Below are 15,737 nucleotides of genomic sequence, written 5' to 3' on the forward strand. Positions count from 1 at the left end.
TATAATCAATTATTCTTCATATGCTTTCAGAAAGGGGCCTCACACAGTTCAACCTGGAACAAACGCGTGTTTGAACATGTACCGTTTAAAAAAAAAGATTTTTTTCGGTTAGGTACATGTTCAAACACGCGCGTTTACATGATCTTACTCCCTACTTCAGTTTTAGTTTGTCAATTTATGGCTACGGCCGTATGTTGTAGCTTAACCACTGGGGAATGCCAAAAGAAATGGCGTATTTCAAAAAAACACTACCTTATTCTTAGGTCAATAATTATTATAAAGCAATCATTATTCATAGAATGTTTATCACACTTGAATGATCAGAGACATAACTTATAATGTGTATCTTTAGAATTATCTTAAAATGTGTTAATATTGCCGATTTTTGAATAATAAAATGCCTAATTCTTGTCAAATTTGGGATCACAGAGATTATCAATATAATTTTTTATCGTGAATATTTTACAAAAATTATCTCGTGATAAATTATACTAATGGTTTTATAAATGCGTTTAAAAACTAATAAATGTAAAAAATCTTAACACCACTGCACAGTTATGTACCGAATTATGACTATATTCTAAAACATTAGAGCGAGATGTTTAAAAGAATACTATTTTATGTAATAAAAATACTTTATGCAGTCATCAAATGTTTAAAATAAATATAAAGGATAATAAGGCTTCAAAATTATATACTTAAATAGATTATCTACAACGTTTAAGGAATTTCCAGGATCATGCTTTGAACATGCAATAAAAGCTCCATTTTGACGTACGCTGTGCATGTCCCCCCTTAATAATTTGATTTTTTTTCCTTCCTGGGGGGGAGTTGTGTCTAGACCTCCCCCTCTCCGTATGCCCGCCTGATGCATGACAAGGTGCCGATCACCGTCCACCACTAGAATCGGGCGATCCGGCCATCGGCAATGCATATTTCCGGGCACAGCATTGAACTTTGCAATGCAATCTTCGCAAAAATATATTATTATGTAGGTACTCACTTTCTGTCGTTTTTAAATTAGCATCTCTGGAACAACACGGCGTGCAATGATTTAAAATAACTTATCTTGAATTACCCCACCCATTTCCTTTATTCGATGTTTATTAAATAACATTACTGTAATAATAAATTCTCAGAATCTTCTTCAGTGGTAGCTCAGTCGCGAGTGGAAGACGACTACATAAATATTGGAGTCTTCAGCAAAAAAACTCCAATATTTAGAGTTACACTTCTGAAGATATTGTCCAGATTCAATTTTAAAGTAGTGGAATAAATTTTGCTTCCGTCATGACAGGGCGCGAGAAACCCAAAATGTCTTCGTTCTTATTTTTAATCAGTTTTGTATTCCTGTTTCTACACGTTCACGCAAACGGTAAGTCATTGGTTTATTACATAGGTTGCCGTTTATATTTCGGGAATTCGCAACACTGGTGTTGCTAGGTGCAATTTGACTTCTGTATTTTAAAGTTTGACATTTTTAACGGCAAAAGTACTCAGAACGTTTTAACAAACGGACGCTTTTTGTTGTTTTTAAATGGCGTGCATTTTTGAAGCAAGTATTAATAGACAAATTTGAAAAGTTTTTAAATAACAACTGTCAGAATTTTAAATGAATGGTAAGTATTTATTTCAAAGTATCGGTATAAGCCCGCCAGTTTTAATGTTGAATGTAAAATATTAACAAGAAATAATATTCAAAAATCAGTAGTAAAAATAAATAATCATTATTTAAATGACATGGGCCAATAGATAAAATCAATATCCATTATTATTTTGATAGTATGAAAAGTAAAAAACATTCAATGGGGCGCACGGCATTTTCGGGTTACCATTATCGCATATAAAGTATATTAGTCTATGCATTCATGAATATTGGGAAGAACAAAACTATTAATGTTTATATTATTATTAAAAGAAGATCAAATAAGAATTCGCAGAGGTGCAGAAAAAAGAGCTAGATGAACATTTCACAAAATAAATGCGAATAATCTCAAAGATTAAGTTAATAATTGATCAAAAATATAGATTCTCTAGGTAGGTACTACAAATATTACAGAAATCATTTTTTTAAACTAACTACCTATTATTGTCTAATTTTATAAAAAAAAAGAATCTCAGTTTGGGTACAACAATAATTAATAGTATGATATTAAATTTATCTCAATTAAAATTGTATGCTAAATTAATTAGTTAGGGTTCGTGGATTTTTTATATTTTACATGTTTTTTACTCATCACTACAAAAAATGTTTTTTTCAACGTCTTTTAAAATTACTAATTTAAGTAAGTATCTTAATTATTTATATAATATGTATATTATTATTTTTACTATTAGTGTAAATGCCGAATCAGATAATAATTTAATATTGTTAATTTATTACAGTATGTAATGTAAACAAGACCGTGAAACGTATTGCCATTGGCGAGCCAAAAGTCCGAGGACAATTAATAAGCCGTCCGACTTGTCTATGCTCTGATATCGATCAACGAAAAAACAAAAATCGAGCTGTCAAAAGTTGCGATTATCGGAATGTTTTCCGATAATCCTAAAATGTTGTGTTATTTATATGTAGACTTGCATAAAATAATATAACAGTAAAAACAACACAAATTTTATGTTTTCTTTGATGAATTTCATAAACGTTTTTAGTAATAGGTTGTACGTAATTGAAGGAAAAGATTTTTATGTTATCGTTTGACTGGGTTTGTACCTATTCTAGATTATCATTTTCAATCATTCACATTGATCGACATCGGTCGTCTTTAGTAATAGGTTGTATGTAATTGATACATCATTGAAGGAAACGTCTTATTCTGTCATATGTTTGTTACCATTGATTATTATTGTGAATTTTTGAACACAAGAAATACATTTATTGTAAACAACTGAAGTCTGTCTTATTATTTAATTCTGATACTGAAAATAATATGTAATAAGCACTATACAAGTCTGAAGTATGTCTTGTTATTATTGCAAAGTTGAAAATGTATATAATAGACACTACAATTTATTTAACTCCGCAATAAAGTAGAGATTAAGGGTTTGAATCTCATAAGGTAAGGTTACATATATCTTAGATCAAGAGTATATGCCTAACAGCTACCTACAACTGATGGTTTGGAAGGTGCAGTTAAGTTAAGTTACAGCTGATAGTTAAAATGAAATAGTATCTTAAAGGCACTAGAACCTTGCTTAGGAGACTCACATTGCATCATTGAGCCATTTTATAGATACACTAAATGGGCGTAAGGGATGAAATAATAGAGAAATTCCATTCAAATAGTACAATCTGTTCTGGAGAGCCAGATAGAAAGAACAATACTATCCTACTAAATTTAGCATAATAAGGAAGCTACTAAATAAGTTATTTCTGTAAAAGAAAAAATCTGTCCAAAATAGATTTTATACTGACAAATTGATATTTATACTTACCATTAATTATTTAAATAATTCCCGAAAATTATTTAAATAGTTCCCTATCATAATTTAAATACTTCCATTGTTATATTATAATACTTACCAATAATCATTTTTTACTTGCTGTTCATATTAAATAGTTCCCACCTTTTTAATAAAATACTTGCTCGATTTTTTATTAAAATACTTGCTGTTAATGCATATATATACTTACCCTATAATTTGAAGCCTTTTTAAATTCATTTGAAAAATTTATCTCGGCCAAAAAATGGAATTAACTCGTGAAAATTTTCTTGCGATTATTTTTAACAACTTTTGACGGCGATTATCACGGGAACGGTGCATCGCTGAACTTAATGCTTTATATAGAAATGAAGCACCATCAAAAACTACGGTACCTATATCGCTGATTTAGCGAATTTTATCGTGGCTCTCATACGGTCACAGACGAGCCGCGTGAAGGTGGTCCAAAATCAGTTGTTTCTCTAGAAAACATCGATGCTGTGCGTGAACTGATAATGCAAGATCGTCATGTAACATACCGTAAGAATAAGGCATCTTTGGGCATTAGTAACACTAGCGTGTATATGATCTTGCATAAACATTTAGACGTAAGAAAGCTATGTTCGCGTTGGATCCCGCATAATTTCACAATTGCACAAAAATAGGCGCGTGTCGATTTGTGCAAGAAAATGCTCAAAAAATTCGATCGAGGTGCTTCAAAATTCGTTAATAAGATTGTTACAGGTGACGAATCTTGGATCTATACGTATGAGCCCGAAAGTAAACAGCAGTCGATTGTATGGGTCATCCAAAATGAGTTTAAACCAACAAAAGTTGCTCGCACTCGAAGCCCTTCGAAGCAAATGGTCGCTTGTTTTTTCGGAAAAACGGGCAATGTCGCAATTGTACCTTTAGAGAATCAAAGAACAGTCAATTTTGAATGGAACACAACCATTTGTTTTCCAGAAGTTTTTGGAGAAATGAGGAAAAGCAACCGTCGGCGTCGAATCATCATTTATCAAGACAATACGAGCTCTCACGCATCGGCTCAAACAAGCGCCTATTTGAGCACTCAAAACATCAAATTGATGGGTCATCCGCGTGAAAAACCCGAGTTGACACCAAATGATTTCTTTTTATTTCCGACAATCAAAGATAAATTGCGTGGTCAACGATTTTCTACACCAGAAGAGGGGGGTTGATGCATTCAAAAACCATGTTTTGGAGTTACCTTCTACAAAGTGGCAAAAATGCTTTTCAGATCGGTTCAAACGCATGGAAAAGTGTATAAATTGTCATTGAGAATATTTTGAAAAACAATAAAACTGTTTTCATTGGTAAAAAATCGTTTTTGTTTGTTATTCCCGAAATATAAACGGCTACCCTCGTATTCCCAAATTCTACATAAAACTGTGACCATACTTTAATACCAACGGGTCAATAAATTAAATCTCAGCCTAATGAAAACTTCTACAAGCTAACTTCATTTCTCTCGATTCCGTAGTTGGCATGACGTGACTCTGCCGAACTTTATTATCTCGCGTCTACCTTTCAGATGTTTTCTATCAATATATTCTGGTGTATAACTTAATGACTAGATTTGTCTCTTCATCGAATTAAATTGACTCTATAATCCAAGGAATACTTGGCCGCATACGAATAGTTTTAATAAAATAACCTCTTTTGACCATACCCGATTCTACTAGGATCATATTATGGCCTTCACAGAGTGGAGGTTTGTATAAAAAGATTTGGTACTGTTCGGTTATACGGAATACAGCGGAAAACACATTTTGAAAATAGCCGATAAACTGGATTATTTGTTAGGTTAACCTAACCAAACCTAACCTAACCTAACCTAACCCAACCTAACCTAACGTAAACTAACCCAAACTAACAAATAATCCAGTATATCGGGTATTTTGAAAATGTGTTTTCCGCTGTATTCCTGATAACCGAACAGTACCAAAGATTTTTGTTTTTACGAGAATTGGATAGGTATAAGCCACTTGCTCAACCTATTATGTCCATACTCTGACTCCAAACGCAAATTTAAAAACAGTATGTGTATTTGCCAGAACCAGGATTCGAACCCGGGACCCACGACATAATAAACCGACACGTAAGCCGCTTGGCCATCGTGGAGTCTAATAAATAACTACTTGAATACGAAAGGAAACATTTCGACAGGCAAGGTCAGCGGCGATTTTCTTTGATTTTCCAAATTACGTAATCAATTCATCAGAATATTTATAAGGTGGGCTCGAAACAGTTCAGATCAGTCATAAAATTATTAAATTCTAATTATTAATATCTGTATTTCTCACAAACCGAGTAAAAATATCACCCAAAGAGTAACAAAATCCTTGCAAGTAACATCAAAGTGGACTACAAAATAACCATAGATACCTACATTAAATTTTTAATAAAGCTACAGGATGTGAATTTAGGAAAGAGATAACTTATTGATATTTTTACCGGGTAGGTAGGTACGTTGGTAGTTAGCATTTAGGGTTCCTATTTATTTTTTATCGTGTTAGGCCTCAATACGAGTAAGTTCCACGGGCCTCCACGTCCCTAAACTCCCCACTAGAAAAGGTACACAGTTAGTATTCTGAGTACCTATTCGGAACTATTTTGTGAGCGTTATTTTTAAGTTCTTTTATAGTGTTAACTGTCAATTCATGTTGGACATGCATTGTATTACTGATTTAATTTATTAAAACGCATTTTTTAGTCCTTTTCCCACTTTTAATAAATAAATCTGAACCGGTTTCGTCTACCGCGGAGGGGCATTGTCAACTCACATATACATAGAATGCCATCGATGTTATTTTTTGTTTCAAATTGTTTGAAAAATCCTTAGGCACCTACAACATAGGTAGGTAGGTACTTACATATTTTATTTCCGGCTATTTTAAACAGACAAACAAACCAAAACTTTTTAAATAATTGACTTACACATCATCTACTGAGAATTAAGAATATTTCTACGCAACGTAGCGGTGGCTTTAGAATTTTTAGATACTTACTTGGAGGTCTCTGGCGCTAAAGGCACCCTTGTTAACCTGTGCGGTAAATCGCCATTTTACACTGTACTGTATTACAATGGGTATTACAATATAGTAAGTAGTAGTACTTGTCTCAATGTTGTCAGGATTTTTAAAGCTTTGATTATTTTTTGAATTCGAAATGTCGATACTTTCTAATGAAGTAACAACATCGTCTGCTTCATGAAAAACCGCCACTGCTCTCACATGTTGTGTTATTTGAATTCGTTCCTTCATTTGCCGCCCTTTACAATGCGCAACTAAATGCAACGCATAATCTGCCTCGCCCGACATCACTGACGTTATCAATTTTCTATAATATAATATATTTGACCAGTAACGTCCCGTGGGGGTAGGCAGATTGAGCGTTGCTTGGGTGCGGCAGTTGCACGAAGGGCGGCAAATCGAGGAGAATCATTTGGTATATCGTCTCTGTTCTGGCAGAACACACTAACTGGAGAATACTAGTTTTGAGTAATTTGACTTTGAAGTTGTTAAAATGTTTGAAATAATGGTCTATCATGTGAGTTTATTAAGTAATCGTAAAAAGGATGACATTAAAATAAAGACTGTTTATTTATTAAGAAGGTTTCCAGACGGTAAAGTTTGAAATAAGGAAAATTTTGGTACTAACTCAATATTTAATTTTTTCGAATTAGTGTCTTCTGCCAGAACAGTGACGATATATAGAAATAGCGACCTAAGCTGAGTACCTACCTAATAACGAAGATATCATTCCTTTAAAAAAACTCAGCTCACTGGTTGGAGCCAAATGTATTAATTAACATAAAAGATTTAACATGACTGTATTTGTTGACGGGTTCGCGATGTCTAGTTAACTTTCGTTGCCCTTCGACGTCCTCGGTGACCAGGAACGACACGAAAATGGATGATAAAAAATAATGTATAAAAAAATTGGGTGGCATTATGGCCGTATTGTCAGCTTTCCAAGGCTATCTAGCCAGGGAACTCATTTATTCTGTGCATCTAGCCAACAATCATTGTAAAAGACTGCAGCTGAGCCAATGAACCAGTTAACTAGACGTTTGGTTATTCCGAAAAATAAAAAGCTATTTTTTGAGTTTATGCGTAAATTATTATGATATTTGATAGCAATTATTGTTTAATTAAGTATTATAGCTATAAAATAATTTAAAAAATATTATTTATTTTCATGACCCACTTCGAACTTACACCTCTTATCTCTCTGATCTTATCATTATTTAAAAATACTTTTCTAATGTCGATTTCTTTTTTTTACAGAATGTTCGATAGGATGTGATGCGGGTTAGTAAAACTTCAACATTTTTTAAATAATAGTTATCTACCATAAATTTATTATTCATCTTGATAATAATATAATAATAAATCTTGTGACTAGCTTCACTAAAAATATAATTGAGACATCTATGCAATATTAATGGATTTTTTTTCAAATAACGAACAGTATTCAAAACGAATAATACAAATGAGTCCACATTGTCTTTATGCACTGTCTCTGTCTCTGTCTCATTGCTCATTGCCGACAGCGACAGATGGCGCTGACTGTCTTCAACAAAAATAATACATACATATCTACAATAATAATATGTCAAAACAAACTTGAAAGTATTTTTATTGTGTGTTGACAAAACATTGTAAAATGAAGTGATTATGATACATAGTATCTTATTTAAAATTAAAACACATTTAAGTAGGTACCTAATTAAACATTTTCCTTACTAAAAAAAAGTATTTCATTCAAATTGTTTGGTTATGTTATACTTAAATAAATTATTGTATAAGGCTATACTTCAGCTGAGGCATGGTCTAAATTCTAAAAAGATCGTGACTTAATTTATATTAACATTAATAAAAATATTATAATTATAAAAACTGACTAATTTGTCATAAAAATTCAACATGCGTCCTTTTAATGTTATGTTTATTATTATATTCGTAATAATAATAGTATATTCATTTATGGGAGTACCTAGGTTTGGTTTGTTTTTGTTTTTTTTTTTGTTTTCAAAGACTAGCTATGACTACAAAAACGTTGGTAATTTCATAGTCCTCCATATCGTTTTTGTGATCGAGGTCTTTTGAGACCAAAAACCAAACCAAAATGTAACATTACACAACCTACTGTAACCCAAAAATAAGTAGGTTGTGTTTGTTTTGGGTTATTTTTCAGTAGGTTGTGCCTGGTTTTGGTTTACTTTTTGATCTCAAAACACCTTAACTATAATGACAATATGGAGTACTATAAAAGTACCAAAACGATACGGTACACTGTATATTTAAAATACAATTGAAATGAAAAGTAAAGAAAATTTCCATGCAACTTTAGGTAAGTAATGTTATAATATTATTTTCTACAGATAAAAAAGTTGTAGGCGGTTACACTAGTGACGATGCTTACCTTTACGACTATTCGGGAGCGACATCTATCCATTTGAGTGGTGCCGATAACCAGGAGACGCAAGCAAAGATTTCTGCCAAAGTTCTCGTCAGCAAGCGTCCCAACTGTAATAACATTCTGCAAATCAAGAGCATACAGATTACAGGGCCCGATGGAAAGGTGGGGGATTCTTCTAAATCTTTTATTACGATTTTTCAGTTGCCCACATTGTTGATTCAATATTTTTATAGGAAAATACTGAAATACAATACTTACCTGATTGCTTTGTTATGAAATTATCAACACAAGTATATACCCATTATTGTCATTGATACAATTGACATATACGCCTCATAACACACAATAAACAAATCGAGTATGGAAAATCTTCTTGACAGTGACTCTTAATGAAATACTTAAATGCACACTCAATATTGTCAAATAATAATATAATAGCTTTCTACTCTTATACAGTTTTAGATAAATATTATTTATTTATTATTTTTCAGCAATACGATGCACCTGCAGGAATCCACAAACCTGTTAAGTTCACTCTGGAAGATTTGGCCATTAAAGCCATCCTCTGCGCTGAAGATGGGGACTCCCAAATGTCTCTCAACATCAAGAGGTCAATCCTTTCCACCCTTCAGATGAGCTCTGAAGAAACTCTAGAGGTAATAAACTTTAACCTTTTTACTGCCGGTAGGTGTATGTATGGCGGGCGAATTTTATTGCAAAAATAAAAAATCAAAATCAATTTACGTTTCAAGTGGTAAAAATTAATTCTGTTTCAATTCTGAGTATGTGACAATATTCCCAATATATGTCGTTGTGTGTTCAACATATTTGTATGTTTAAAATAATTGATTTACGTTAGTAAAATCCTAAAATCCCGTTTAAAGCGGGATGTCCAAAGACTTCATTTTTGTATGAGCGGAAAAGTTAGCGTCTTAAGACGTCATTGGCAGCCATCCGATTAAATCTATCATAATGCAAATATTATTTATAATTTATTTAATACTGAATAATATGCAAGATTTAACGCACTGAAAACAATTCTTTGTCAATTTGGCATTGCTTGTCCTTGATAAAATATTTTTTTCTTTTCTATATTATTTGCTAAATCTTGCAAATATTATAAATCAAATAATTTAAAAACAGATGATGGTTACTAAAGGGGGATCCTATATGCCATCAGAGAACCTAGCGGAAAAATACAAAGCTTGCAATTTGAGATTTTTTTTGATAATTTACAATTTCGACTGTATAAATTAATAAATATGTATCTGAAAACATTAAAAAGATAAACTTCTTCTTTCGACCATGTCCGATCCTAATAGGATCATATGGGCCTCCACAAAGTGAAGGTTTGTATTGACAGATTTTGTTTTTACGAGAAATGGATGTCAGCCACTTGCTCAACCTATTAGGTCCATACATCAACACGGTCATACACAAATTGAAAAATAATATGTGTACTTGCCAGACCCAGGATTCGAACCTGAGACCCACGACACTATAGGCCGATGCTTAAGCCGCGCGGCCATCATGGGTGTATTAGTTATGATGTAGGTACTGAATATACCTAAATTTCAACCGGCGATTTCTGTTTTGAAATTTCCACGATTTACAGGATTTACAAAGATAAACTTACAATTGTAAAGAGAATTTGAATTGGTCACATATTTGGTACATAGGTTACGTTATTATTACAATATTTTTATGGTTATATTTATTATTAAAATTTAGTTTCTTACAAAGACATTGCACGGTGTCTACAGATGGAGCATGTAAATGTCAGATTGAAGCACGTTTTGTAGGCAATTGCCTACAGATGAAGTGGGCCGTACTCGGACATAAAAACGTATTTTTTTATCAATACTTACTTTAGCATGCAACCAATTTATGATGAGCGTATTTTCATTATGAAAAGTTCCCGCAATAAAAACTTTATAAGGATTGAGGGTAAGAAAGAATAAGTATTTTATTTTTAATAGCAATACAAAAAATACATAATATTTTGAAAAATTAAACACAAATCGGTTAATAACAATACGTCCATGTTTACAAATGGGTAAATCTTGGAATAAAAAATATGATCTTGTGTTTATATATTGTTCATAATAAGTATATAAAATTACATATTATTGTTGTTAAAATAAAACTGTTAAATACAAAACACAGATATGTTGAAAAATAATTACACAGTTAATTATAAACAAAAAAAGTTAATTATATTAACTATTCATTCATGTGGTGTATTTTGAAAATATTTTATGAAAGAAAAATATAACATGGGTTTGTTTTCGACATATTGTTTATACATAAAATTACTTACTGTTTATATAAAACTATTACACACAAAATACAGGTATATGTTCAAAATTTGATTGTATATTTAATTACAATAGGTATTTATTTCTTTTAGAATAATATTATCAGAGAAGCCCTGCATAATATCGTCACCGTTCTGGCAGAAGACACTAATTCGAAAAAATGACATATTGAGTTAGTACCAAGATGTTCCTTATTTCAAACATTACCGTCTGGAAACCTTCTTAATAAATAAACAGTCTTTATTTTAAAGTCATCCTTTTTATGATTACTTAATAAACTCACATGATAGACCATTATTTCAAACTTTTTAACACTTTCAAAGTCAAACTACTTATACTAGTATTCTCCAGTTAGTGTGTTCTGCCAGAACAGAGACGATATATTATATTATGAATATATTCATACAAAAAAAAATGATTATGTAACATTACAAAATTGCCACATATACTCCATTACATGCTTCATATAAATACAATTTTTTATTTGGTACGTATTCTTAAAAATATATTTAACTCTGAAATGAATTATAAATCTATCTAAATAATGAATGTCATTAACTAGCACTAATATTTTTTACTTTGAAAAACAAATCTTATATTTTGGGTTCAAAATAATATTACGAGTACGGCCCTGACATTGGAGAGTAAACATTTTGACGTTTGACATAATTGTTATTGTAACAGATGTTTTAGGAAAAACTATCAATGTATAATTAATAATATTCAATTCATTTATTTTACATATTGTGGACATTACAAATTATAAGTTTAAGACGTTCACAACATGACATTTAGAAACAACGAAATATTATTAAAACAATATTAGGTACATAATAAAAGAGATAGATTCTACAGTATAAATGTGTAAATTCAAAAAAATATATAGGTACAAGGAAGTACACCGGATGAGTTAAGCAGACTCTATTTTAAGAATTTATAAAACAACGTCCACCTATACTCATCCTCACGTAAATAGAATATATCAACATCCGAAGCGATTTGGTTGAACAGAGTTATCGCCCTCCCAATTGGCATCACCAATGGCAGGTTAGTTTTGCTCCTTGGGAGAACAAACAACTGATGCTCCCGATTTCTAAGATAGTTATCAGGGACACACAAGTCAATACTACCAAGAATGGCAGAGTTCTCATTCACACCACGCATAAGTCGAAAAAAATACGTGGCCAAATATTGATATCTTCTAGCACTTAAACTACAGTATGTAAGCATACCTAAGAGAAAGTCAGTTGGATAAAGCCACGGATAGTATCCATATAACCTCAAATAAAGGTGTCTCAAAAATTTCTTTTGAACTCGCTCCACCATAAAGTCATATTTCAACTGATGCGGGGCCCAAACAATCGACCCACTCTCAAGCCGGCTTCTCACTAAGGAATTATAAAGAATTTTTAATACAGTAACATCTGAAAAGACCCGGGAAGTATGCAAGACGAAGTCCAACATTTGTAGCGCCTTTTTACAAATGATAGCAATATGACCACTAAATGACAGCTTACTGTCAAACGTAATGCCAAGATCCCTTACAGATGGTATTCGCGAAAGAACTCTGCCATGCATCGAATATTGGAAAAATAATACTCGCGAGGCTCAGGTAAACGATAAAATATTGCATTTCTCAATATTGAAATCCAGTTTGTTACGCCTGCCCCAATTTAATATATTATCTATATCAAGTTGGAGTTGACGACAATCGTCCAAGGTGACAACTTCCATGAAGAGTTTTAGGTGATCAGCGAACAACAAAAACATAGCATTTTTAATGACCATTGCTATGTCATTTATAAAAATCGTAAACAGCAATGGCCCCAAGTTTGAGCCCTGAGGGACACCAGAAAATGTATTGAACGTCTGTGACTGATAGGCGCCATACGATACGTATTGTTGACGATTCCTAAAATAGCTCCCGAATAACTTCAGAAAACGATCGGACAATCCAATTAGTTGGAGTTTTTCGAGATGTCGTGATCGACTCTGTCAAACGCTTTTGAGAAGTCATTGTAGGAACAGTCAACCTGATGGCCTCTATCTAGTGCTGACGACACATAATCTACAAATACCATCAGGTTAGTTTCCGTTGATCGGCCAACTCTAAATACATGCTGCTCATTCATTATAAATGACTCAATTTTTGGATAAATCATGTTATGCATGATCATCTCAAGAACTTTTGCGGGTGCCGAGAGAACAGCCACCGGCCTGTAGTTCTCCACTGATGACTCGGTACCACTCCTATGGATTGGAGTAACCTTTGACATCTTCCACAATTCGGGAAAGATACCCGTCTCCATCACAAGATTAAATATATATGAAAGCGGGCCTTTGACAAAATCAATACACCCCTTTAAAAAAAATGTTGGGAGATTATCCGGTCCTAAAGATCGAGTGTTCTTTAGCTTTTTAATGAACCTAAACACAATAACAACTTCAATCGGAAGAATATCAATAGATTGGGCACCGTGTGATGGTTTTCTTGACGTTGAGGCAACATCCAGATTCGGACTGCTACTTGCGTAGACAGACCTAAAGTGACCGGCAAATGCCTCTGCCACTCCAGGTCCGGTCACCTCTTCGCCTTTCCAACTCATTGAATTGGCAAACCCACCATCCCTTCTTAAAGATTTAACATAGTCCCAAAACGATTTAGAATTTTCGCAGATGCAATTTTCTACCGTTTCTATATGCGCTCGATAGGCCACTCGAACAGCTTGCCGCACTCTTGAGCTATAAAAACTAAACATTTCATAGTCTTGCTCATTTGCGGCTCTTTGCTAGATAATATGGGAGGTCAGTTTTAAATAATTTTATATTATTTTAATTTGCCTTTTCGTTGTACACTTAAAAGACGTATAGCAAATTGGCTTTTTATACATTATAAAAGAAGTGCTATAAATTGTTAGATAGTTAGATTAAAAAGATAGGTACCTACTTACCCTTCAAAAAAATGTATATTTTCACATCAAACAATCAAAAATATTTAATAAAAACTCCGTAGCTTTTTAGCTTCATTTTTCATTAAACTGTCACTATCAGAAAAAGTGTTGTGTACTGTTATGAAATGGCGGGATCATTTATATATAAACACTTTTTAAATTTCCACTGATTTTATTAGAAGGTAACTTTTATGATTGATACCTATAGCAGATTACATTTTAAAGGGTAACATTTATACAATGGTTTAACTATTTAACACAATGAATGCAGTCGATGCGTTTTAGTCAAAGGTTGTATTTAAACTAAACTAAAAAGCTATTTTTGGTTGAATACTATAATATTACAAAACAAACAATGACATTGCATATGAAACTTTCAGACAACAATAGTAAGTTTGAAATAATAAAAATATAAAAAAGTTAACCAAATAAAAATAAAACGGTTGAAACAATGCTTGGTAGGTAAAACAAAACATGCTCGATAAAATCGCGAGGCAATAATAATTAATAACAGAACAACGTTTTATACCTGTTTCCTTTAACACACTGAAAAATGTATTGTTATCTCTTTCTCGGACAATGACGAAAATCTTGCCTATGCTGCGTAAAAACAAATTTAAAAAAAGACTGGCGAAATGTGTGCTTTCTCCGTTTCACATATGGAAAATGAGAGAGAAAGAGAAATATTTAGAAATATTTTATCCCGGCGTATTCCCAAATGACCCAAAGTATAGCGACCGAGCGGATTCCGTTTGTTTGAATTTTATACACACAGTTCGTCCGTCCGTGTGCGTCTCGCCTTGACGTGTTAGCCGATAATTATTATAATACATTGTACCTACATCTTAGATTATAACCTACATAGATTGTAAGATGTTTATTTTTGGAGGGTCATTGACCAAATGACCTAATAGACCAGCCGCTATTGATCTTGCTGAATATGCTTAATCTTCCAAGTTCTATGGTAATAATGTTTGACCTCAATGTCCCCGACAATTTCCCGAGAAAACCACCTCGGGTATCGCCGTCCACCACGACATGGCGACTTCCTTGTAAAACACTGGTCAAAAATATTATAAATAACGTTGTAAAAGTGCTGTACCGCGTCATTTACGTCGCAAATTTCATACAACTCACTCCAATCTACCTCACCCATTAATGAGTAAAGTAAATCGAAATTGCCGCCTTCAAACTTCCACCCCCTCTGCAGAATTGTTCTGTGTGAGGGAATATTAGTCATCTGAAGGAGAGTTGGACGAAACTCGTGTAAAAAAGTTAAAGTAGGGTGATACACGCATCTTCTCGTATGGTCGGTGACATACATCGCGAAATTAATATTTTAACGTTGCTAAAAATCCTGTCTAGAAACCCATTAGCAGAGTTAGGAACATCATTGTACTGGGAAAATCCAAAAACAGCACACAGAAATTCGAGTTCGCTCTTGACCCTTTAACTGCTGCGCGCTGAATTCAGGTTAAAATCTCCCATTACAATAATCCTTCTATCCCTAATTAAGATATCGCTAGACAACATTTTCCCAACAAATAGTTTATACATCTCCAATTCACTCGCTGGAGGAAAATACACGACACAAACA

General features: G+C 32.9%; 1 protein-coding gene across 1 annotated transcript in view; it reads left to right on the top strand.

The window, feature by feature from the left end:
- Nucleotides 1-1,149: 1,149 nt before the first annotated feature.
- LOC147067393 (apolipophorins-like) overlaps nt 1,150-15,737 on the top strand; it is a 93,143-nt gene continuing 78,555 nt past the window's right edge. The window contains exons 1-4 of the mRNA XM_085954389.1: nt 1,150-1,375; nt 7,737-7,760; nt 8,834-9,033; nt 9,363-9,527. Of these exons, the coding sequence (XP_085810515.1) occupies nt 1,291-1,375; nt 7,737-7,760; nt 8,834-9,033; nt 9,363-9,527 (474 nt within the window). The 5' untranslated portion in view covers nt 1,150-1,290. The remainder of the gene's footprint in view (nt 1,376-7,736; nt 7,761-8,833; nt 9,034-9,362; nt 9,528-15,737) is intronic.

This window comes from Rhyacophila brunnea, unplaced genomic scaffold, assembly GCF_057557595.1.
Source record: "Rhyacophila brunnea isolate RB1 unplaced genomic scaffold, BYU_Rbru_1.0 scaffold_4, whole genome shotgun sequence".
NCBI lineage: Eukaryota > Metazoa > Arthropoda > Insecta > Trichoptera > Rhyacophilidae > Rhyacophila > Rhyacophila brunnea.